This window comes from Camelina sativa, chromosome 9, assembly GCF_030686135.1.
Source record: "Camelina sativa cultivar CO46 ecotype springtype chromosome 9, ASM3068613v1".
Taxonomy (NCBI): Eukaryota; Viridiplantae; Streptophyta; class Magnoliopsida; order Brassicales; family Brassicaceae; genus Camelina; species Camelina sativa.
The window spans coordinates 32767605-32793595 of NC_141888.1; the positions used below are offsets into that span (position 1 = coordinate 32767605).

General features: G+C 36.2%; 5 protein-coding genes across 21 annotated transcripts; 3 read left to right on the plus strand and 2 right to left on the minus strand.

Annotated features, from left to right (window-relative positions):
- Positions 1-929: 929 nt before the first annotated feature.
- Positions 930-2557, minus strand: LOC104712429 (remorin 4.1-like). Its single transcript, XM_010429331.3, has 2 exons — positions 1694-2557; positions 930-1330 (listed from the first exon to the last, which is right to left on the minus strand). Exons 1-2 carry the CDS (start codon positions 2384-2386, stop codon positions 1130-1132), a joined length of 894 nt encoding a protein of 297 aa, XP_010427633.1. The 5' UTR covers positions 2387-2557; the 3' UTR covers positions 930-1129.
- A 481-nt stretch (positions 2558-3038) lies between these two features.
- On the plus strand, positions 3039-3761 carry LOC147939077 (uncharacterized). The gene has a single exon (XM_087465852.1). The coding sequence runs from the start codon at positions 3039-3041 to the stop codon at positions 3759-3761; it is 723 nt and encodes a 240-aa protein (XP_087321978.1).
- An 8946-nt stretch (positions 3762-12707) lies between these two features.
- On the plus strand, positions 12708-15602 carry LOC104712430 (guanylate kinase 2). The gene is made up of 11 exons (XM_010429334.3): positions 12708-13122; positions 13343-13382; positions 13480-13593; positions 13689-13765; positions 13857-13986; positions 14076-14438; positions 14522-14643; positions 14724-14859; positions 14941-14986; positions 15074-15167; positions 15263-15602. Exons 2-11 carry the CDS (start codon positions 13380-13382, stop codon positions 15345-15347), a joined length of 1170 nt encoding a protein of 389 aa, XP_010427636.1. The 5' UTR covers positions 12708-13122; positions 13343-13379; the 3' UTR covers positions 15348-15602.
- Positions 15603-16916: 1314 nt separating this feature from the next.
- LOC104712432 (acetylglutamate kinase, chloroplastic) lies at positions 16917-18124 on the minus strand. Its single transcript, XM_010429336.3, has one exon. It carries the CDS (start codon positions 18122-18124, stop codon positions 17072-17074), a length of 1053 nt encoding a protein of 350 aa, XP_010427638.1. The 3' UTR covers positions 16917-17071.
- On the plus strand, positions 17177-25922 carry LOC104712431 (uncharacterized). Of its 17 annotated transcripts, none has more exons than XM_087465155.1 (24): positions 17177-18595; positions 18698-18798; positions 18895-19105; positions 19207-19288; positions 19385-19667; positions 19755-19857; positions 19952-20088; positions 20638-20811; positions 21142-21344; positions 21450-21587; positions 21719-21807; positions 22107-22248; positions 22411-22460; positions 22675-22730; positions 23102-23265; positions 23378-23547; positions 23749-23806; positions 23878-23950; positions 24274-24375; positions 24484-24577; positions 24667-24792; positions 24880-25106; positions 25198-25338; positions 25566-25922. In XM_087465155.1, the coding sequence occupies exons 1-24, from the start codon at positions 18436-18438 to the stop codon at positions 25746-25748; spliced, it is 3267 nt and encodes a 1088-aa protein (XP_087321281.1). In that variant the 5' UTR covers positions 17177-18435; the 3' UTR covers positions 25749-25922. The 17 variants fall into 17 exon arrangements, 15 of the variants coding, with proteins under 15 accessions (XP_087321281.1, XP_087321295.1, XP_087321290.1 ...); XM_087465169.1 differs by having other exon boundaries at positions 18321-18595; positions 19395-19667; positions 19755-19853; positions 23402-23547; XM_087465164.1 differs by having other exon boundaries at positions 18327-18595; positions 19755-19853.
- Positions 25923-25991: the final 69 nt, after the last annotated feature.

Below are 25991 nucleotides of genomic sequence, written 5' to 3' on the forward strand. Positions count from 1 at the left end.
TGTTGTTTGCAACTACCCTTTATAATAAGATATATGTTTTATACTTTGTAATATACTGAATGAGGCCATCTTTATAGGGAGAACACCAAGAGTGTTCTTAGCCTATTAAAATTATAAATATAAGAAATAGTGGCAGAAGAACACCAAGATCAGTTTTTGATGTGATCTTGGTCCAGTTATTAGCTGACGTGACAAGCTGTGAATAGATACAATTTTTTGCGAACAATTTTTTCACAAACAATTTTTCACAAATTAAAAGAGGATTTGATTGAGACTATATGGAATAAATTTGGACATTAAACTATGTATTAATTAAATAAAATGTTTGTGTGCTTTAATTAAGTAATATGTTTGTTTGTTTTTTTTTCTTTAATGTTTTTTTTGTTACATAAAAATTTGGTATTGTATTTTGAATTTTAGTATAAGGTTTTTAAGTTTGCAATTTAAATGTTATTTTTTAAAGTTTTTAAAATTGTAATATGTTTTAAATTATTATATTATTAAATTTTATGATCTTAAACATGTTTTCTCAATAACTAACTTCTTAACAAAAGATCTAAACTAATGATCTTACATTATTTTTATAATATTTTTACTCTAAGAACACTCAAAAGTGTTCTCCCAATAAAAATGTCCTGATATACTAGGTAAGATATACAGAGTCATAGACCTTGTATCTAAAAAGATTTAAGGCTCCCTTGAGCAGGCTTTTAGTAGGATTTCGAGATTCCTTTCGAGTGAGAAGTATGGTTTTGAGTTAATAAATTGTGGTGTCTTTTACATTTTTTGTTTAATCTCTTCATCTTATTATACACATGAGTGAAAGTAAGAGAGAGTAAGTAACAGCTTCAATTTTTTCTTTCTCTTTCTTCTCTAAAATCCAAGTCGTATCAGTCTCAAGTCTCAACATATGGAAGGAAAAAACCATATATGTAATAAAATTTATTGGCTCACAAATAACATTTGATCAGTTTTTTGTGGTACAGTAGAAAACATACAATTACAAGTATTTATCAGTACCTTTAAAACCATTACATTCAATATATACACATTGATTCCCAACAGGAAATGATCCTTTTAATTTGTAGCCTATATATATATTGAGAAATTTGGATATAATCAAAACGAGCTAGGAGAAAGCGAAGAAGGATCTTTTAGCCGGAGGTCGTCCCACGGCTCTCATGAGATTAGCGACTTCAAGAACCCTAGCAACCTCAGTCCCTCTTCTTCCTTCCGCCGTCGCTCTCCTCTCCTCTGCCTTCCTCTGAGCTTTAGCCACTTTGTTTTGTGTTTTCTCCATCGCCTTCGCTCTCCTTTCTTCCAATTTCCTCTGCACCCACATACATGCATCAATTGCATAATCCACCCGTCTAGCTATTCATGAGTCTTTTCGACCGTTTTATTACATTGATGTATCACACATTTCAAAACATCACGATTAAATCCAAACAAAAGAGGAACGCTTGTTCACGTTTATATCGTACGTTTGCAATTTTTTTTTTTAAAAGTACGAATAATTGAAAACGTTACATAGATTTTGCTAAATTATTTTTGTTTCACATGTAAACGCAAACAGTTTCAAGAAACGCATGTTAACCTAAACAGGGCCTAAGTCACTTTTAATTTGTTATGTTAATCGGATATAAACTAACTAAGATTTTTGGAAAAGAACAAAATTAACATGATCAGTCACCTCGATTTTCTTCATCCAAGAGTTAGCTTTATGGACCTGCTCATTCAACCAACCGTTAATAACGGCGTCTTGTCTCTTAAACCTATTATTAATCTTAGCCACTTTCGCCGTTTGCCACGCCGTTATCTTCGCTTCCACCTCCTCCCTCTTAACCATATGCACCGAAGTCGTCACCATCCGATTCTGACCACCTGATGCTGACGTCAACACGATGTTACTATCCTCCGAACCGTCCCGGTTAATGTAACCGTCCGGTACGATCGCCCAAGGATTCGAATCTTCCTCAGGCACCTGATGATTATGATCACCAACGTCGTCGTTTTCGCCGATCCTAGTCAGCTCGTTCCTTTCGTCACGTATGACGTCACGGTGACCACTGCCTGATTGGTTATTCCCGTTGATGTTGTTGTCCATGGAAGAGCCGGCGATGACTAGAGCGTTGAACTCTCTGCTCACGGTGGTGAAATTCTCGCCGGAAGAAGCAGTCCCGTCGCTAAAAGCAATAGACCTAGACGGAGACAAGTATCCTCCTCCTACTCCCCTTTGTTGTGACCGAGTAAGCTCCGTAGTCGTAGTCATGGCGTGAATATCTCTCACGACGGTCTCCGACGAAGGTGTCTCATCCCTGCTATCGGAAGCCTCTCCCGTACTTGCGGTGTCCGCTGACCTTTCTTGACCGTACAAAGTCAACATCAGAGTTGTAAGTAGTAGTAGTTGTAGTGGACTGTTGTAATTATGTAGATGGGTTTAGGTGTGTGTGATTATAATTAGGGTGATGGAAGGAGAAGAAACAAGGTAAGGAATAAATAATCAATGATTATGAATTTTTAATATAATTTGCGTAACCAATTACAAGTTTAGTTTACATGAGAGGTAAAGTTTTAACAAGTGTAAAGTTCTTTCCATGAAAGCTACGTTCGTCCAGTAATTATGCGACTTCAATTACGAAAGACGTGTTCTTTTCAAGATATTTTAGCAAGAAATCAATTAATTAACTCGGTGGAAATTTTAATTAATTTGTTTGTGTTAATGTAATTATTTTCTAATTTATTTAGTACTTTTAGCCTAAATTCGTGTACTATTTTTTTATATATACTGGAGATCATCGTCAGAGATCTTTAATTAGAAAAATAATCACTTCTTCCGGGGTGATTTGAGCAGTTTCTGGACAATGAAACAGAGGTCGAACTTTTCTTGGCTATCAAATAAACTCCTCAAGATGAAGGACATTGCATATAACTGGATTAAAATGCGAGTAGGAAACAGGGTTACCTGCAGATTTTGGTCAGACAATTGGTCCCCATTTGGAAACCTAACCACCTTTTTAACCTCTACTCGATCACGGATGGGAATTCAACCACAGGCAACTCTTCAACAACTTTACAATCGTGGTCGTTGGACACTTCCAAGCCCCAGATCCGAAAATCAGGTTTCTCTTCATGCCTACTTAACTACTATTGTCCTGACTGATGAACCTGATTACTATGAGTGGGAGATAGAAGGTGTGGTTACTAGGCGATACTCCACAGGTCAGGTTTATGATCTGCTTCGGGAACAATCGCCGTTAGTTCCTTGGAGTGTGGCGATTTGGAACAAGGGAGGAATCCCTAAGCATAGCTTCTTAGCTTGGCTAATAACTCTGAACAGGTGCCCTACTAGAGATCGGCTTCTCAATTGGGGGCTACAAACTGACCCCGTGTGTCTTCTTTGTAACAACTCCCCTGAAAGCCGCGACCATCTCTTCTTCAGCTGTAACTACTCCTGGTCCGTGTGGCTTCCAATAGCAACTAAGTGTCGCATGCAACCGTCTAAACCCTGGGATGATTCTCTCGCCCAAATGACCAACCTTCAGGGACCAAAACTGCAGAAGAGGCTTACTCTATTGGCATGGCAAAGCACCCTCTACACCTTGTGGAATGAGAGGAACACTCGTCTTCACCAGCGATCCTACAGATCTGTCGACTGCCTGCTACGCCTATTAGATTCAACAATCAGGAACCGGATAGAGTCTTACAGAACTACAAACCCCACTGTCTCTGCCTCGATGCTTCAGCTCTGGTTTTCCTAGCCACAACCTCCGATCAACACCAATCGTCATCATCATCTACTATTCCATCGCCTAGGGTTGCCTAGGATTCAAAACTAAGATCTTTCTATGTGTGTCTTGTTTAATTATGTTGCTGGGCCTATAAGCCTCACAAACTAGAGTCCGGGCTGGGCTTTTGTATTTTTTCTCTTTTTATGCGTTTAATAGAAAGCCCTTTATCAAAAAAAAAATATTATTATGAAGATAAAATGATCGGAGTAGTGCGAGTAAGTGTCGGCAAAAATAGGACCCGCCACCAAAAAAATGGAGATAATGCTTATGACACGTGTTTTGTCCGTAACAAAGTTTACTTACGTGGCACAAAGTGAGTGGTAGTGTATTTCCCGCTAACATAAGCTAACTCACGTCAGCTTCATGAATTTGCTCGGAAGTTCCACTTGACAGGAGCCACGTACGTACCCCATATGTCAATTCAGATTAATGTTCGTTATTGACTCAAATTCTCAATTACTAAATTGCTGCTAATTATATTGTTTCTTGTCAATTGTCTTTTCAGATTTTGTTTGATTCATTGACCCAAATTAATGGTATTTTGTTTTGAAATAAAATTCACTTATTAGCTACGTACCCAAAAGGGTGGCGTAATGGACAACTAAAATTATGGGTCGACATGGGCTACTAATTATCATATTGTGTCATTCAGAGCCCAATCAACTAGTCATCATGATCATATGATAAGAGGCTAGGTGTGTGTGTTTTTTTTTTTTTGGGTTGACATATAATGGAAGGGAATTGACGTATACCAGTCAAAATAAGGATTGTTAGAAACTTTGCCAACGTAGAACACAAAGGTATCGAAACGCTTGGTATTTTAGAAACGACTCAAAAACCAACAAAACTATTGACACAATGTGGTTATGACATTGGAAACACGTTAACGTTAGCCTCAACGACGACCTAGTCCACGACTTTGTCTTATACATCCATTTAATGTAGTCGTAGACACTTTTTTTTTGGTTTACAAAAAAAGGTACTGATTCGCCGAACGAAAATGGAATCTTCCCTGGATCACTTTGGTATAGTATTCCACTTTAAATTTCGTTTTCTATTACATATGTATTTTAAAAAATTTCTTCTTCCAAATCTCATCATGTAATGATCTCAAAACATTTGTGGTTTCAGGCCACATCGCTAACCACATCCCTAAAATACTAATGATTCTTTACATGGTATGAAAGTTCAGTAAGATCAAATCAGTATAACCGATCCAAAGGAAAGTGAAATTCAGTTCAAATTAAATTAGCCAAAATAGTCATAATCCCGAGAGTGTCTTAATTATTATTATTCAACCGTAAAAAAGCATAGACAAGACATGATAACAATATAATGCCTCCAAACAGCAAAACCTTTCTCAGTTAAGCCTCCTTGAGGTCTAGTTTCCAGTACTTCACCAACCACACACTCTTTACACTTTTATATGTTTTTGTATTGACTTAGTTTAACTGCGATATTTATTTATTTTTGCTTGTAAATAAATAAGTGTTTTTTTTTTTGGATAAATCTTTATAAAAGAGTTATCTCAGTCACAATTTTTTTTTTGGATAGTAGATTGGTTCAGTTTTTCTGAACTAAATACTTTTCACTAAAATAACCTTCATGTTCGAAGCTCGAATCTGACCAAACTCGATCAACACGTTATGACGGATGAAAATTCAAACCTTCTGGCTTATATAATTGATGCTAAAGGAGAACTAATTGATCGATCATGGATAAATATTCTTTTCCCAAATGGTCATAGTGGACTCGTCTTTTGTACAAAGTATTGGAATAACGAAAAAGAGGATGTTACAAAAAAAGAGATGAGGACAAAGAAAACAATTGATGTCCTTATCCACTTTCCGATATTCAAAATTGGAGGATTGATGGTTTGGTCAAAATCATGTCATGTTTGAATACAAGTTTGAATTTTTGGGGACAAATCCCATGTTTCTAACCAATCCCATATGGCCCTTGTCTAAACATTATTGGTTCATTTTCACATTCTTCGTAACTATATTTAAATATCAACTTCTTCTCTACGTTAACTCACTATAACCCCTTTTGTTTTATTCGTCTTAATCTCTTCCCAAAATTCTACCACTTTTGGCTTGTCATCTAACAAGATTACTTTAAATCATATCCATATTCTTTAACCTATAAAAGTTTTACATGGTGAAAATGATTGTATCAACCATCTTTGTATCATCATTTTAAACAATTAATCTATACTAGTACTTTAATTTAGATTAAAAAGCAATGAACGTATACATGCCCAAGTCCCAATCATTCGGATCTACCTACTAGTATTATCCATTTCCAAACAACAATTCATCCATTTAAATAAGGGTTAAAATACTAGCGTAAAACAACAAATATTTTTAAAAATTTAAAGAAATTATTTAATCATGAATTTTAACAGAATTGAAATCCAACCTTATTACGTCGTTAACAAAATAAACAATTATAAACCACGATTTTAAATTGTAATGTTATTAGATTTTATATTTGTAAGGTATGCTTAATAAATTTTAAAATCTGATATTATTGGTGAGATAAAGTAATATACTTAAATTACTGATCATTTTTTCTTAATTCGTGTAAAAATCTGTTAATTAACATCAATTTTTTAAGAATAGCATGTGTGTTTTTTTTTTTTTTTTTATATTTTTCATAATTAAAGGAAAATCATCGACTAGCACCATACATATTAGGTACAATAATGATAACACGTGACTTAGTTACATACAAATCAAAATTAACCAGTTTTAAATTATTATTATTGTAGTGCATCAAAATCACAAAAAAAAAAAATAATACAAAAGAAAAAGTTTGGTGTCTTTTCGTGAAGTTAGCGCCACCAAATGACTTTATTTATAATTATATTTAATTGACACTCTGGTCAGAAAGTATTTTATTTTATTATTATTTATTTTGTTTTAAAAAGAAGAAATAATAATAACATAAGTCACAAACAAATCAAGATTAACTATTTTTAAATTATAATTATTGTAGTGCAACAAAGTTACCAAAAAATAATACTTAAAAGAAAAAATCTGGTGCCTTTCTCTGAAGTTAGCACCACCAAATAGCTTTATTTCAACATTACTTATAATTTATTAATTATATTTAATTGACACTCTGAAATTATTTTTATTCTATTATTATTTACTTTTTAAAAAATTACAATTTAAATGTATTTGGTTAGCCCTCTGACACTCTGATCCAATATGAAGATCCTCTCCTGGAATTGCCAAGGCATTGGCCCTTCTCTAACCTCTTCTCGTCTTAAAAAACTCTGTTTTACTACTAAGTGTGATATTCTCTTCCTTTCTGAAACTCTAAACCAATCTGATGTAATAAATAAACTTAAGTGTGATTTAGGATTTGCAAACGCTATTATCCAACCCCCTCATGGTAGGAGTGGAGGCTTATGTTTGTTTTGGAATGACAATGTGTCTTTGTCCTTGATCTCTAAGGACGAGAGACTCCTTGATGTTTCGATTAACTATAATAATATTATGTTTTATTTGTCTTGTGTGTATGGACATCCAAATCCAAGCGAAAGGTTTGAGCTATGGCAACGTTTTGAACATCTATCTCTTTCACGTGATGAATCTTGGCTCTTTATCGGAGATTTCAATGAAATTATCTCTAACAATGAAAAGATAGGAGGCCCCCAGCGTGATGAATGGACTTTCCGAGATTTCAGACACATGATCTCTATGTGTGACCTTCAAGATATACGCTCAAAAGGAAACCCTTTTTCATGGGTTGGGGAACGTCATTCTCACACTATTCAGTGCTGTCTTGATAGAGCGATGACTAACTCTTCAGGTGCTGCAACTTTCCCAAACGCAGAAACAACCTTCCTGGAATTTGCAGGCTCTGACCACAAGCCACTTTTGCTGGACTTAAATGATGTTAAACGACACATGAGATGGACTTTCCAATTTGATAAGCGCTTATTAGATGTAACCAACTTTGATGAAACGGTCAAGGAAGGATGGCTAGCTGGGAATGATGATCTAACCATACCAATCAGTCAAAGAATTAAAAACTGCAGACAAGCAATGGCTAATTTAAAGAGATCCTCTCGCTTAAATTCTGAGCAACGTATAGTATCGATTCAAGCTCAGCTGAACTATGCAATGGAGAGTCTTATTCCTGACATTCGAAGGACTATCCCGAGTTTGCAGGATGATCTCACTAAAGCTTACAGTGATGAAGAGAAACACTGGCAACAAAAGAGTCGTAACCAGTGGATGAATGAAGGGGATCGTAACACAGGTTTTTTTCACGCTTGTACAAAGACAAGATTTGCTAAAAATTGGATTACCTCAGTTTTAGATGATCAAGGGAATACTTATCGAGGTGACAAGGAGATTGGCGAGCATGCTCAATCATTCTTCACAAATATTTTTTCTACTACGGGACATCATGTTGATCCTTCGGTTTTTGCTGATTTCACACCAATTGTCACTGATGAAATAAACGATGCTTTAACAAACACTTTCAGTGACCAAGAGATTTTTCAGGCCTTATGCACTATTGGTGATGATAGGGCACCTGGGCCAGATGGTTTAACAGCTAGATTTTACAAGAGGTGTTGGGATACAGTCGGACCTTATGTAATCTATGAAGTTAACAACTTCTTTAACACTTCTTGTATGCGACCAACCATCAATCATACAAACATTTGCATGATTCCAAAGATAGAAAACTCTCAGACACTCTCGGACTATCGACCAATAGCTTTATGCAATGTTCTGTATAAAATTATCTCAAAATGCCTGGTACAACGACTTAAACCTCATCTAAATGACATTGTTTCGGATGCACAAGCAGCTTTTATTCCTGGACGTCTCATTCAAGATAATGTGATGATAGCTCATGAAGTTATGCATTCTCTAAAGGTCCGGAAACGGGTTTCTCAAACATATATGGCAGTGAAGACAGATGTAAGCAAAGCATATGATCGTGTGGAATGGAATTTCCTAGAAACAACACTGAAGCTGTTTGGTTTCTGTGATAAGTGGATTAATTGGATCATGGCAACGGTATCTTCAGTTCACTATTCTGTATTGATCAATGGGGCTCCATTTGGTAACATTAAACCAATGAGAGGTATTAGACAAGGTGACCCTTTGTCACCCTACCTATTCATCCTCTGTTCGGACATTTTGAGCCATTTAATAAAATCGAGTGAAAAACAAGGGGATATCCGTGGAATAAGAATTGGTAATGATGCTCCTAGTATCACTCATCTCCAATTCGCTGATGATTCCCTCTTTTTCTGTCAAGCAAATACGCGAAATTGTCAAGCTCTGAAAGATGTTTTTGACATTTACGAATACTACTCTGGCCAAAAAATCAATACTTCTAAGTCGATGATAACTTTTGGTAGTCGAGTGTATGGAGCAACACAAACACGTTTAAAGGCAATCCTAGACATTCCAAATCACGGTGGTGGAGGTAAATATCTCGGCTTACCAGAGCAGTTTGGTAGGAAGAAAAAAGAAATGTTTGAATATATTGTTGACCGAGTTAAAAAACGAACCTCAAGTTGGACAGCAAAGAAACTTTCTCCTGCAGGCAAAGAAATCATGCTCAAATCAGTAGTCCTTTCTATGCCGGTATACGCCATGTCCTGTTTCAAGCTACCAGTAGGGATCACTACTGAAATTGAAACACTGTTAATGAACTATTGGTGGGAAAGAAACTCAAATAAACGGAGTATTCCATGGATTGCTTGGAAAAAACTTCAAGTTCCAAAATCAGAAGGAGGGTTGGGATTCCGAGACTTAGCTAAATTCAACGACGCTCTTTTAGCAAAACAAGCTTGGCGCCTTATTCAGTTCCCTAACTCCTTGTTTGCCCGTATCATGAAAAGTCGTTACTACAAGGACGATACACTACTAGACGCTCAACCAAGGAAGAACCAATCTTATGGCTGGTCCTCAATTTTGATAGGCTTAGACCTTTTAAAAAAAGGCATTCGCTATATTGTGGGTGATGGAAAATCGATACGTTTAGGTGTTGACAACACTATTGCTGATAATCCTCCTCGTCCGATCCAATGTTTGAATCCGCAATCTACTACAACACTTGACCATTTTATTATTAAATCGGGAAACTCACGAGCGTGGGACAATCAGAAACTTTCCACACAGGTTCCGCAGGCAGAACATACACTAATTCGAGACATCCATCTGTCTCAAACTGAAAAACAGGACAAACTTATCTGGCAATATACCTGCTCTGGTGCATATACAGTTAAATCTGGATATTGGTTCATTACACACTATCCGTTTGATCCTGGTGTGCAACCGGATATACCTCATGGCTCAGTGGAACTCAAGAATAAGATTTGGAAGTTACGGATTATACCAAAAATTAAACACTTCATATGGCGTATAGTTTCAAAGGCTTTACCAACAACAACAAGATTGAGAACAAGGGGTATGAATATTGATTCTATCTGTCAAAGATGTCACCAATCTGATGAGACAATAGAACATGCACTTTTCTTATGTCCTTTTGCCCATATGGCATGGAGACTCTCAAACACTTCTTTATTGAATCTAAATCAATTACCATCTACTGCAGAGGAAATCATTTCCCATATGATATTTCAATCATCACAAACCATTAACATTTTTGACTCACTTCTACCCTTCAATCTACTTTGGCGTATATGGAAAGCTAGGAACAATTTGGTTTTCAACAACTTTCGAGAGAGTGCATCTAAAACAGTTTTGCTCGCTAAATCTGAATGCAAGGAATGGATTAGTACTTTCGTAATTACATCACCGAGCCAGTGTCTAACCCAAAGAGTAATCAACGTCTCATGGCGACCACCGACACATCCATTTATCAAGTGTAACTTTGATGCAGGCTTTAATAATCAAACACATCAAACCATTTGTGGTTGGATATTCCGAGACCATCAAGGCGAATCTCTGACATGGGGAGCTTCTAGACTACATAATGCAGGTTCTGCCTTAGAAGCTGAAACCAAAGGACTATTAGCGGCACTACAGCAGGCTTGGTGCAAGGGCTACCAAAATATCATTTTTGAAGGAGATTGTAATGACTTAATTAAATTAGTTAATGGTCAACATTCAAATGCTTCATTGACAAACCTATTGGAAGATATTCATCTCTGGACTTCAAAACTCAAAAATGTATTTTTTACCTTCACAAAGAGAGAATGTAATACTGTAGCTCATGCTCTAGCTAAATATGGCTGTATTGACAAAATTTATTATGCTGATTCTGTATTGAAGCCACCATGGCTAGCCCAAACTCTATGTAACGATTATGTTTAATCAATATATATTTCTTTGAGAAAAAAAAAAAATGTATTTGGTTAAATAAATATATAGTTGAGCTATCATTGACTAAACCCAATACTAATAAATTCAAATGACTTTATTTATAATTATATTTAATTGACACTCTAGTTCGAAAGTATTTTCATTCTATTATTATTTATTTTTACTAAAAAAAAGAAATAATGATAACACGTGACTTAGTTACAGACAAATCAAAATTAACCAGTTTTAAATTATAATTATTGTAGCGCATGAAAATTACCAAAAAATAATACTGAAAAAAAAGTTGGTGTCTTTCTGTGAAGTTAGCAGCACCAAATGGCTTTGTTTCAACATTACGTATAATTATATTTAATTGACATTTTTGTTCGAAAGTATTTTCATTCCATTATTATTTACTTTTTTAGAAAATTACAATTTAAATTTATTGGTTAAATAAAAATACAACTGAGCTATCATTGACTAAACCTAATACTAATAAATCCAAATGGCTTTATTTCTAATTATATTTAATTGACACTTTGGTTCGGAAGTATTTTCATTCTATTATTTTTTATTTTTATATTAAAAGAATGAAATAATGATAATACATGACTTAGTTACAGACAAATCAAAATTAACCAGTTTTAAATTATAATTATTTTTAGTGCATCAAAATTACCAAAAAATAATACTAAATTTTTTTTTGATGTATTTCCGTGAAGTTAGCACCACCAAATAGCTTTATTTATAATTATATATAATTGACACACTAGTTCGAAGGTATTTTCATACCATTGTTAATATTATTTTTTTAAAAGCCGAAATAATGATAAGATGTGACTTATTTACAGAAAAATCAAAATTAACAGGTTTAAAATTATAATTATTGTAGTGCATCAAAATTACCAAAAAATAATACTAAAATGAAAAAATTAGTGCATTTTCGTGAAGTTAGCACCACCAAATGGTTTTATTTGAACATTACAAATAATTATATTTAATTGACATTCTCATTCGAAAGTATTTTCATTCTATTATAATTTATTTTTATAGTAAATTAAAATTTAAATTTATTGGTTAAATAAATATATAACTGAGCTATCATTGACTAAACATAATACTAATTAATTCAAATAGTTTTATTTATAATTATATTTAATTGACACTCTGGTTCAAAACTATTTTTATTCTATTATTTTATTATTTTTAAAAAGAAATAATGATAACAAGTGACTTAGTTATAGATAAATCAAAATTAAACAGTTTTAAATTATAATTATTGTAGTGTCAAAATTACTAAAAAGTAATACTGAAAATAAAAAAAATTAGTATTTTTTTGTGAAGTTAGCACCACCAAATAAGTATTTATAATTATGTTTCATTGATTTTTTGGTATCTTTTTGTGAAGTTAACACGTGACTTAGTTACAGACAAATCAAAATTAAATTACATCAAAATTAGCAAAAAATAATATTAAAAAAAAAAGTTGATATCTTTCCCTGAAATCAGCACCACCCATTAAATTTATTTCAAAAGTATTTTTATTCTATTAGTATTATTTATTTTTCTAGAAAATTACAATTTAAATTTATTAGGCTATCATCGACTAAACCTAATATTAATATTTTTAATAATACTGTAATAATAGTTACGGTAATTAATACCTATAAAGAAACCTCCGAGATTTCCTAGAGGTTGCTTTCCACACACACACACCGTCACGGCCGCTTGTCTCCAAGTTGTCTTGGGACTCGTCGACGATGCACAGCTGATATATATATATATATATCTATCTATCTATATATATATTCTTCTGTGTAGCCGAGCCAGAAAATTCCAGAGAGATATAATAACAAATATATAAAAAAACTGAATCTTGTTGTTGAAAAAGCATCCCAAAAACTTGTTTCTCAATTCTCTCTTCTGCCCCCTTTTCTTACCAATCTCCGGATTATAAATTCGCATCTTCTCGCCTGCTAATCATCCAATTCGATCCAAAAGCTTTCTTCCTTTGTTTCATATTCGAGGTAGGCAAAAAAGGCTTCTCCTTTTTCTAATAGATCGTTGTATACTGAGATCTGTGTTCATGGTTCTAATGTGTTGTGTTTTTAATTTTGTTGAATCTGCATTTGTTTTTTTGTTTAAAATATATTGTTTCTGCAGACAACATAGAAAAGGTCTTCACTTTTTGAAAAAATATGAGCTTTATTGTTTGTTTTGATCTCTTATAATTGTGCTTGTGCTCAGGCTGTATTGTGTCTTCTTCGAGGCATAAAAAATCTCTATGGTGAGCCTTTTTTTTTTTTTGGCGCGATTCACTTCGTTGCTCTTCTTTGTTTCATAGATTTCTCACATTTTTTTTTTTTTTGATTTGTTGTTAATAGGGAGAAGCACCAGCTTTTTTTGTGAATCATCTGGAGAATGGTTACACCAATGGCTTTGGTGTCAAATCTGAACCTAAAAACAGAGATACATCTGTGCAAATTGGGGATCGATCCGTAAGCTCTCTCAATCTTTGATGTTTTAGAATGTGAAACTGTTCTTAATAATTCTCAGGACTTTGATTTGATCTCAAGGTTTTTATCTTTTGCAGTTTGTGATTGGTGGAAGTCATGAAGGGAACCCGTTGTTCCTTGGTGTTCAGATTCATGACAAAATCACTAACAAGTGGTGTGTGTTCGTTGTTGCTATCCTGATCTGTTAGTTTCTTCCATTAGTGTTGAATCTTAAGGATATGTATTCACTTTGAGTATGTTTCCAGGTCTAGTCCTTCTGTCCTTGGTACTGGCCCTAAGCCCTGCAAAGGTTACTCTGCCATTGTTCTGAAGCATGGTCGGATTTTGGTTATCAAAAAAGGTTCAGCTTCTGATGACTCCATTTGGTTCCTTGAGGTTAGTCTTTGGAAAGATATCGGTGTTGCTAGTGTAGAGTTTCTTGTGTTCTCATTCTCATATGTTTTTGAGTTTTTCATATGATATAGGTGGATACTCCTTTTATACGGGAACAAAAGAAATTGCTAGGAAGAGAGGTTGTTGCTTGGAGTAAAGGAGTAAGGGGAAACGCAGAGAAGCCTATTGTTATAAGCGGTCCTTCTGGAGTTGGAAAAGGAACACTTATATCGATGCTTATGAAGGAGTTTCCTTCAATGTTTGGGTTCTCTGTGAGCCACACTACTCGAGCTCCGAGGTTTATGGAGAAGTGTGGTGTTCATTACCATTTCACTGATAAAACCGTTATGGAGAAAGAAATCAAAGATGGGAAGTTTCTCGAGTTTGCATCTGTTCATGGTAATCTGTATGGAACCAGCATTGAGTCTGTTGAAGTGGTGACAGATTCAGGAAAGGTAATAAAACGATCATCTCTGTATCATCTCATCTCTGTCATGCTGTTGATCCATCAAATGATCATTCTTTTTTGTGCGTATAGAGATGCATTCTTGACATTGATGTTCAAGGAGCGAGGTCAGTGAAGGCGAGCTCTCTAGATGCGATATTCATATTCGTATGTCCTCCTTCAATGAACGAACTTGAAGATCGGCTCCGTGCCCGGTAAAGATTAGACTTTAGAGTTGTTGTTTCTTCAGATTTTTCTTTGCAAGTTCTCAAATTTTTAAGTGTTGAAAAAACAGAGGAACTGAAACAGAGGAGCAGATCCAAAAGCGGCTTAGAAACGCTGATGCAGAGATCAAAGCGGGGAAATCCTCAGGCATTTTTGAACACATTCTGTATAATGACAACCTTGAGGAATGCTACAAGAACCTTAAGGTGACTTAACACCGCCTTTTGTTATGAACAAAGTCCTCTTAATTGGCTTCCATTTCAAACAACAATGGCTCTCTGTTTCAGAATCTCTTGGGGATAGACGATCATGCTCCTGTGAATGGCGTAGAAGGTAATAAAACAAAAGAGTAGACACAATGTATAGTAATTAAGTAGGAAAGGAAGCCTGATGGGGTTTGTGATTGTTTGATAAAAGCAGTAGAAGGGATCAATCTTCCGAAGGAGCACACAGTAACAAAGATGGAAGAAAAAATTTTGATTCAAGAAACAGGAGAAGGAACCAAAAAGAACATGTACCTGTTCTAAACCGATTAATGTTCTTTCTTTATTTTTATTAACCTGATGATTCTCTGTAGAGTTTGCTAATCAAATATCTTTTGGTGGGCAGGATTGTGTTGGATTTATCTTCAATTAACGGGGGAGCACCGGGGAGAACAAGAGGGATCGTTCTGGACACGGTCAAGTCCTGTTGACAAAGTCTTTTTCTTTCTCCGCGGAAAGTTTAAGAGGAAACATTTAGATGATGATGAACACTGCTCGTTATTTAAAAAAACTAAAGCTTTTTCGCGGTTGAAAGGTAGTTTTATGCGTTCACTAGATAGGTACTGATGATGATGATTATGGTTATTATGATGATGATGATTCAAAAAAGTCATGATCTCTTTTGAGAGATGATGGAATAAGATTTTTTTGTTCCTTTTACTGATAAAGATTTTGTTTAATCTAAATCTTGAAAGAATCCTTTCTTTTCGTGTTATTAGGACATAGAAAGTACCAATTTTTTTTGAAATCTCTGCAATTGTTTCTTGAGATTCCCTTACTGGGATAGGACAAACAAAGCAACTTAACATCGAGTTGGGAATATATAATTAAAGATTGATCCCACAGTACAGTGTTTTTAGTATTTCGTACATGACTCAAGATCTTCTTGGACAGAAGGATGGCAGTTAGTGCCAGTTTACAGTTTAGAATCAGCCAATAATGTTAAAGCAAACATCTCAAAATAAGGGAGGAAGAAGACAAAGCTATTAAAAAAGAGACCAACTTGTGGGACTTTGGAGCTAAAATGGGTCCTCGAAAGATTTGCAACTTGCATCGACTCGTGGGTCCAAACTCCAAAGTCGGTGACAGTGTAAATAAATTGAAGGAAGGTTCGTTGTAGCTCACCACAGTTTCACTTTACTTGAAGAAGACGATTATGCACTTATGGTCCATCCTTCTCACGTCCTACTCACCACCACGACCACACACACTTGTCACGTGACAGTGTCGTCACGGTGACACTTTGTAATCTGCGATACCAAAAAGACAGATGCGTGTGGATTTCACGCGCAGGTAAAGTATCTCTCCTGGGGCCAATCCAGATCCTCCTACCACGGAGTTGAAGTATCGCTTTTGGTGCAGCAGTTCTCGCTGGAAAATAAAATTATATTATTGGGCTTAATGAAAGCCCAAGAACGAAATTAAGGTCCAGCGAAACATTAGACGTTGACCGGAATACCAAAATAGCAGTAGACTAGAAGTAGAAAGAGTCGAGACCAGACAGGGAAGACATGTTGTGACTTGTGAGATATGCTATCAGATTTCAATACATTTTGGTTCTAGGTGGGTCAATTTGAATCAGAGACAAAGTGTAAAGTGGAGTTTTGCACTTTACAAGTACCAAGTACTATAAGCCACAGAGTTTTGGTAATAATTGTTGACTGCATAATGAACTAAACACAACCTATGAGGCGAGCCTTAACTACTAATAAATCAGGAACTGACCAAATCATGGAGGATCTGAAAATGTTGTTCGATGTACTCATCCTAGCAAGAATGTGTAACTTGGAGCAGTTTGGCTAAAGAAAGATGTTAGCAGAACCAATATGCCAAGCATGTTCCTTTGGATCAGATATGTATATTCTTTCAAAAGATAAAGACTGAAGCAGCGTCAGAAGAAACGACAGAGCTAATCCTTAGAACAGTTTATTGTCTCCAAAAATGTAAACTTTCTAGGACTTCAGACAATCATCAAAGTTGCATATGCAAACCACAAAAACTGCTGAAAGTTTTGTCCTTTAAGACTAATCAGAAATGATCATAAGTTTAAAGCACAGATTTGACATACTAATGAACAAACACTGACACACTCAAATACCAAAAAAAAAAAACCTCAACTTTTGATTTTGATGATCGATCACCCAATAAAGCAAACTTATCCAGTAATCATAGTACCAGCTCCTTCACCAGACATAATCTCATGAAGCAGAGAATGTTGTCTCCTTCCATCAATAATACTCGCAGTCTTAACACCCTGAGCAAGAGACCTAATACAACACTTCACCTTAGGAATCATCCCACCAGCAACTTTACCATCTTCAATCATCTTCTTCACTCCTTTTATATCAATCTCCTTCACCAAGCTACTCGGATCCTCTTTATCCTCCAAGATCCCAGCCACATCAGTCAGCAGAATCAGTTTCTCAGCTCCAAGCGCAGCAGCGAGCTCCCCAGCCACCGTATCTGCATTGATGTTGTAAGCTTGACCAGAGTCATCAGCAGCAACAGAAGCAATCACTGGAATGTAACCGTAATCAACAAGAGGACGCAGTACTGATGGATCAACTTTGGCAACTTCACCAACGAAACCCAATTGAGCTGAATTAGGAACAGGTCTCGCAGTGAGAAGACGACCGTCGTGTCCTGATAACCCCACAGCGGTAGCTCCGGCGGCGTTGATAAGCGAAACAAGATTCTTATTAACCTTTCCGACTAAAACCATTGATACGATCTCCATCGTTGTGGCGTCGGTCACACGGAGCCCGTCACGGAACTCAGCTGGGATGTTGAGTTGTTTCAAGTAACGGTTGATATCAGGACCTCCACCGTGAACAAGGATCGGACGAAGACCAACGCAAGCGAGGAGAACGAGATCGCTAACGACGGACGATTTAAGCTCCGGCGAAGTCATTGCCGCGCCGCCGTATTTGACAACTATGGTTTTCCCTCGGAATTTTTGGATAAAGGGTAAAGATTCGGAGAGAATCTCGACTCTGTAATCCGGTGAAGGAGCATTTGAGGTTGCGACTGAAGGCGGTGGTGATGATACGGAGGAGGCGTTTACTGATAAACCTAGACGGTGATGGTGATGGTGATTGCGAGGTGGATAGTTGAGTGATGGTGATTTGGTGGGGATGAGGGATTTGAGAGGATTGGAGAAAGAGAAGGAGAAGGGTTTAGGTGAAGCATTGGATGTGACGGTGGCCATTTCTGAACCTTACCGGAGGAGGAGGAAGAAGCAGCGGCGAATTAGCTGAAGTGAGATGATCTCTCTCAGATCTTGTTCGTCGAGTTTTCGTTAAATAACGAATGAACCAATGATTAGTGTCCACGTGGAGCGTAACGCTGTAGGAGCCCTAAGTTTATTTTTGGAATTATGCATAAAACGACAACGTTTAGTTAGTAAGTGTAAACGACGTTGTTTGTTTGCCCTTCCTTCGTCGTCTCCGATAGACTGTGAGAGTAATTTTATTCGGTGAGAAATTAAATAAACTGGAATTGCCGATTATACTGAGTGAGATGGAGCGATTGGAAGAGGAATTGATACGAAGATCAGAACCGGAGTCTCTAGTCTCCGTTACTGTAGGTAGGTTCATGAGTACGCTTCTCTCGGCTCGCCCTAAAAAGCTACGGGAGTCTATTTCACGTCTTACTCCTGATTCTCAGAAGGGTTCCTCAGGTTAGTAGTTTTCAATTTGTTTTTTTTTTTTTTTTTGTGTGTTTATGTTGCTTTCTTATCTGATGGATTTGTGATATGTTTGTTTTCGATTTCTGTTTTTAGGCTCTATCGATGAGGCACTCTGGTTTTTGGAAAAGTGCGTTAGAGACGTTGCTGAGAGAGACGAAGCCATGAGTGAAATTCTCGTACCCGTTATCGAACATGTATGTATAATCTTAAAACCCTTTGAAATAACCTTGCTTGATTTGATTGTTGGAATGTCCCGGTCTTTTATATTTTCTGTTTTTATGTGTTTGTAGACATTAAGGTTTAAGGATTCTAAACATGGTAACTCAGCTATGATACTTCTACATTGGCTGTTTCAAGATGAAGTTCTCTTTCAAGCTGTTTCGAGACATCTTTCGAGAATCATTTTGAGGAACGAGGATAGGTTTTTAGCTCTTGGATGGTGTTTACTTATACGAAGTCTAGTCGAATGCGAGGATACTGGCGATCAAGGTTTTTGGCATGGTGAGCATTATAATCATCCTTGTTACTAACTATTCTATCTCTCTTGAGAGAAAGAAACGTTCTCCTTATTGATGTACTTGTATAATTTTCTTTGTTGATAGGAATTAGGGAGAAACATTCTATGTTTGTGGAGATTGTTTCATCTTGTGTGCCTCAATTGTTGATGATTGTATGCAATGGAAGGTATAGAGACCATCTCATGTTCTCAATGGAGCAAGTTTCTACACTCAAAATACATAGTCATTTTTTCACTTAGTTCTGAGCTGTTATTTTGTTTAGCATTTTGCAGGATGGATACGAGGTGCCATCTCGTCTTTCTGTTTCAGCTGCTGATTGCTTTCTGTCAATTACTAAAGCCTTAGCAAAGAGGGATAATACTCTGGTCAATAGACCGAAGCCGTCAACCATTACGGGGTCTCATCAACGGGTTGCTTTGATACCTAATATTTGCGAGAAGAAAAAAAAGCAGAGTTTTTTACCTGAAGACTCATACATTAAGGCAAATTGTATACTGTGGAACCACCTGGAGGAGCTGATGCGCCTTGTGCAATGTCTTTTTTCTGTATGTTCACTGATTCATTTCTATATTTTGAATTGATAAGTTATCCATGATTTGAGTTGAGTAATATTGACAAAATACTGCTTCCAGTGGAACAGAAAAACTCGACCACTGCATGCAAAGGGGTTAAGTCAAGTGCTGAAGTGGTTAGAGGAGTTAAAAGAGCATCATGGTGGCTCCCCAGAGGAGGCAGGTCTTTGAGTGAATGCCACCTGTCCCTTTTCTTTTCGGTTTCTATTTCCGATTCTTGCTTATCAAATTTTTATTGTTTAATACCTGAATTTCAGGCACAGAGGCATCTGTGGGTGGATCTCTACTGCTCTCTTCTTGTTGGAAGCATTACAGTGTCTTGTTCCACATGGAAGATCAAAAGTTCTCAAAGATTAGTAAGGAATTGTTGGAGCAATATTTGTCTGGTATAAAGGTCAGCAATAATCAACAATCTTTTTGGTTCAAAGTTTTGTGATAGGAAAAATTATTTCATACAGTAACATTGTACTACATATGGGATTCTATTGTGTCCGTAACTGAGTCTGCTGCATATGTTTAAGTTCCCTAACCCATTTTTGTCTAAGAATAAACAGAGTTTATGCCATTGCCATCTCTAGCTTCTACTTTTTATTCTTTGTTAGGAAGATAGAAAATGTGCAATAGTAATAGAGTCCGCTTGAAATTTAATGGAATGTGTCTGCATGGTGTATGAGTAAGATTGTTTGCTATGGAGTCTTCTATTTCACTCGGAAAACCTTTATAAGCTACACAGAGAGAAGTTGTAGATGTTATATTGGTTAAGGGCTGCTTATTACCTTTCTGTTGAAGTGTTTTCTAATTTGATTCGGTTTGTAAGAAGCTCAAACCATTAATATGATGTAGAACTGGTTTTAATGCTTCTAGCTTTCTGCTCTTTCTCTTAAACTGTTTTGCTAATTTATTGGGTCATAAGCTAATAAGTATTAATGATAAAATGATGCAGTATTATTCAGCAAGCTATCCTCAGGGAAATTCTGACACCAAGATTGGTGGTATAGAGACACAAAAGTTTTTCCTAAACTGTTTATGCCTTTTGTTGGGCCGCTTCGAGGGAAAGAAATTTGAGAGCATACTATCAGAGTATGGAATGAAGCTCGTGCCTTGTCTTCTAGATCAGGTATCTTTCACTATTTTTTATTGAACAGGGAGTGATGGCCCGCTTTATATGAATTTCTCTTGCAGTTATATAGGCTGTTCTGATGGTTATGCACTTATGCTAGAAGCCTAGAATTCATTTTTTATATTGAATTTACTGACTCTCTACTCATTATGAAACTCATAATTTTGGTTCTGCAGCTTCTGCTATGATTATAACATATCCTGATACATTTAATCTTGACAGTTAATATATATATATATATATATATATATATATATATATATATATATATATATATAATACCCTTGTTTTCATCTCAGTACTTACATTCTTCCTCTGCTTTCGAAGCTTCGCAGTAACAACGAAGAGATATCAGAAGACGTTGTTGCTATACTTAAGGCAGTTATCTTTAAGCTACAATCACAGTCTGGAGACGGCTTCTCTGACACAATGTGCATGGACGTTGTGATACCATCTCTGCTTCATCTTCTTGATGAAAGGGATGGTGCGACCAAAGCTGTTAGTGTCCTCCTCGCAGACTATTGTTCGAAGTATGTCTATCCTTGATTTCCCTTTGATGCTTATTCATGAAAGTAGCTTTGTAATTACCAGTTATGGTTCGTAGTTTTTTTCTAACTTAAAGAAACATTCACCAGAAATGCAGATAATAACTGTCTTAGTGAAATTCTACAACGCCTTGTTTCTGGAACTACTGTGCAAAGGCTGAATTCTATGGATGTGATATCAGAAGTAATCCTTATGTCAAAAGATTCATTTCCTTCTCATATACCCTGGTATACAATCGTTTATGTTTTTCGTCTCGATTTTCTATTTCTAGCTTTTTCCGCATCTTCTTCAGTTCTTTGACTTTATTAACATTCTCAACCCCTCAGAAGTCAACACTTATTTTTTGGACTTATATCAGGAAAGAGATCGTGAGCTGCCTTTTAAAGTGCCTTGGAGACGAGGAAACTTATATCTGTAAACAAACTTCAGAGTTGCTGAAGTCAATTGGTTGGTCTTCCTTTTCTCTTTCTACGCGATTCCTTTGGAAGCTTTTGTTTGTGGCCGTTATCAATTTCTGGTATTGGCTGTCTTATGTCTCCTATGACCTCTAGATCTTTCTTCTCTTCATTTTATTAGTTGAATTTCATAAACAGTGTTTTGTTAAAAGTAAGATTCATGTTAATCATTTATTATTTAGATGAGGAAAACTTGTAAAGATCCCAATTTATGAGTCCAAGACTTGTTATTCCACTTTCTCATAAAATAAGCCATCAACTGAATGATTTTTGGTTTTCCTTTTCTTTCAGATCCATCGTTTGTGCTACCAGATTTAGTAACCCTCATTTATGCACCCAATGGCAAAGTATCAGCTGCCGAAACCTTGCTTGGGGTCTTGAAACATCACAAGGAGGATTCTGATGTTATATGTCTGTTGCTGACTTGTCTTAGGTATCATGCTTTGTCTCTTTTGCTTCTTTTTCTCATGTATACATAGTTGTTTGTTTATTTCCATTTATCCCAAACTCACAGGATTCTTAGTTAAGTGTTGCATTGTTTCACGTTAAAACTCAAAAGGCCTTTCTGATTCTGATCTCCATTTTTCTCTTTTAGTAATATTCAAGCTTTGGATACTTCAGAGAGTAATGGACATTCCACTGAAGGTATATGCTTCTATCTCATTACCATAGGCCACATGCTATACATAATTTGTGATAGAAATATTTCAACATTTCAAATGTAATCTGGATAAGAAATATGCTGGATTGTAAAACTTGAACGTTGTAAATATTTACTAGTCTGGCTGAATTACAAACTGGGCACGATCAAGTTTTTCTTTGGCAAGAGCATGCTCATCATCTTCTTGTCCTGTTACAGGCTCAACTTTTGACAGCGATCGAGTGCTAAAGCTGATTCCAGAGTGGGCTAGAACTGTAAGTACAAGAACACGTTATGCTTGCTAAATTAGTTGCTATCTTTGAAATGAGTCCGTTTTAGTTTCTTGAGTGCCTATACCATTTACGAAACTGTTAGTGCACTACCGAACTGTAAAATGATAACTCAACTTTTAACTCTCAACCTTCAGTACAAACGTCTTCAGGCATTGGTTGTTCCTTTTTTCCCTTCCAGATACTATTACCTTTTTATCTAAATATATTCTTGTGTATGTGGTGTGAAACTTTTCGCATAGAAATGACCAAAGCTTGTACTAGCTATAATTAGGATAAAAAATGTGATTTCCTTCAACTATAGAATTTATGTATTTGAATATTTCTGCTTGTTGACTGAAATCAAATTCTTACAGGTGCAAAACTGGGGCTCACTGATTAAACCTTTTCTTGACAAGATGTTCCTCGAGCCATCCAATGCAATCATGGTTAGGTTCCTTAGTTGCATCAGTGAATATTTGGCAGATACGTCGAACATGGTCCTTCTGCATGTACTATCACATATGAAGGAGCAAAACAAGTAAGTAAAAGTTCTTTACGCACTATAATTGTGATTTCTGTGCTAAGAAAATCTTTTAACAACTTCCAAAATTATGAAATATTGATTGCCGATAATGTGATTTCTAATTTAGAGTGGATGAGAACTTCATATCCAGATCAGTTGACAAAAGTGAATCGGAGATGTTTCTATTTGACCACCTTTGCCCACTGCTTATATTAAGGCTGCTTCCCCAAAGAGTTTTTGATGATATTGACTCCTCTACAATTTATGGTAAATTCCACAGCGGAGACTCTGTGAATGGTAAGTATGCTTATTCTTTTAATTCTCTTTCCTTGTAAGAGTGGATGTTTATCATAAGGTCGTTTGACTCTTATTGTCAGTTAGATTCAACGCTTTAGCTATATTTTCGATAATTTTCCCTAACCGGCATGATCCAGAGTAGATACTGACGATCTTAGACTTGATTCACCCACATCTATTTCTTGTCATGTGATATATCAGACTATCAAGACATCAAGTTTGAGGATTGTCAATGCATTGCCGCTTTCATTTTAGAAAGGTTATTTTACTCTCAATGATCATCAAAGGCCATCTAATACTTATTTTACCGAACTAACTCTACTAATACAGGGCATTTTCTAAGTTCGAATATGAAGAAGTTCGGAAACTCTCTGCTGAGCTATGTGGACGTATCCATCCCCAGGTGCGAACTGGCTTCCTTCTTCAACTTTGTATTGCTGGTCATTCTTGTGTAAATGTTTATATATGTTTTAAGCCTTTGTTTGAAAGGTAATTTTTATATACCAAGAAACAACGGTCAATGCTCATTAATAAGTTTCCTCTCAAGGTCACTGCTATCTTTATGAGAAAGCAAATCACATGTCAAAATTTTCTCCTGTCATAAGGCTTGGTGTATTTTATTGTATCTGAAATTTTCCAAATGCTCAACTTCAGTTTTACTTATACGATAGTCTTGCCTTCTCTTCATCATCCTAATTGTAATATGCCAGCACTTTTATTCAACAGGTGCTATTTCCAACTGTTTTGTTGCAACTTGAAAAGGCTACAGAGCTACAAGACAGCATCAAGATTAAAGCTTGCCTATTTTCTATATGCACTTCCCTTGTGGTAATTTATCATCTTTCGTGACTTATTCAGTGATCCCTGTTACCACTTGTTCGATGCGCTATCAATTGGATTATTTTTGTACGTTATTAAGTTCTTCGTCACTTGCAGGTTCGAGGCTGGGAGTCTTTCTCACACAGTGTAACACCTAAGATCAGAAAAGTCCTGGAAAATATTATGTTATGGCCTTCTGTTGAAGATGAAAGTAAGACACCGTCTAGTGGCTATTGATTTATATCTCAAGCACTGTTACCTTTCACTTCCTCACTTCATGGCTGCTATATTTCCTTTCAGTTTCTAAAGTACAACACGGGTGCATTGATTGTCTGGCACTGATGATATGTGCTGAACTGCAACATCTTAAATCTTCGAAAACATTTGGAGGAGAAAAAATACGTACAACAGGGAAGGACATTTCTGGTTAGTATTGATGTTGTCTAACAGTAACTCTTCCAGACTTGTCTTGTGTATAAATTGTATCCTGATCTGTAGGTGTTGATGCATCAGGTAATTCTGTCCTAGATTACACGATCCATTGTTTAATAGAAGACAGAAGTAACTGCTCTTCTATCCCAAAGATGACTACTGCAAACCTAACTGGTGAGAGTCCTCTTCCTATTTCTTTTCGTCTATGCATGGCGAACGTGATCATCAGTGCTTGTCAAAAAATCCCTGAGTCTTCAAAGAAGACTTTTGCTCGAAAAGCTCTTCCGCCTCTTATTCATTCTCTCAAGGTACTTTTGACTGCTTGCACTCAGTTCAAATTTGGCTAAATTTGGTTGTATTTTGTCTTGTTTACAACAAAATATCCGGATTTTTGTGCAGGTCATATCTGTACCTGAGGTCCGTGCAGCTTGTATCCAGGTCTTATTCTCGGCCATGTACCATCTGAAGTCCACACTTCTTCCTGTTTCATCTGAACTACTGAAACTCTCCCTGAGATTTCTTGAACACGGATCCGAAAAGGTACTAGAAATCTTTCGAACTTATATCTCACATGTGTACAATCGTATGGAAGTAGACAATGTGCTTTACTTTTAGAATTGATACTTCGTTTCTCAAGTGACTACTGTCGACATATTAGAATCAGACAAGTCCATATCTGGAACTGTCGGCATCTGTCTATAAATAGCTGAACTCGAGTGTTAATATCCGCCTTGGATTTTAAGCTTATGCGGAAGTCAAATGTGTAGGAAAAGCTGGCTGGCGCAAAACTGATGGCATCATTGATGGCGAGTGAAGACGTGATACTGGAAAACATTTCAGAGGGATTGCTCGAAGCAAGATCAGTTCTGTCCAAAGCATCACTTTCAGATCCTTCTCGAGACGTACGTGAAGTCTGTGCTAAGCTATTGGCATGCATAACGCCGTCGTAAAGCCATTTGTCATCTTTATTTTTGTCACTCATGGTTTGTTCTCACGTGCCAATGGAGTCGGTATGTAGATATCTGGTAGCAAACGATGGCCTAATATAGAAATTCTAAATATTGTGTCATATGCAAAGAACAAATATTTTTTAAGCAACTACCATTTTCCCGTGTTTTCTGAAACTACAGTTTGGTTTGGCCAAACAAGTCTACACATGTCTTCTGACTTAGCAGATGTCGTACAGTTGCAGA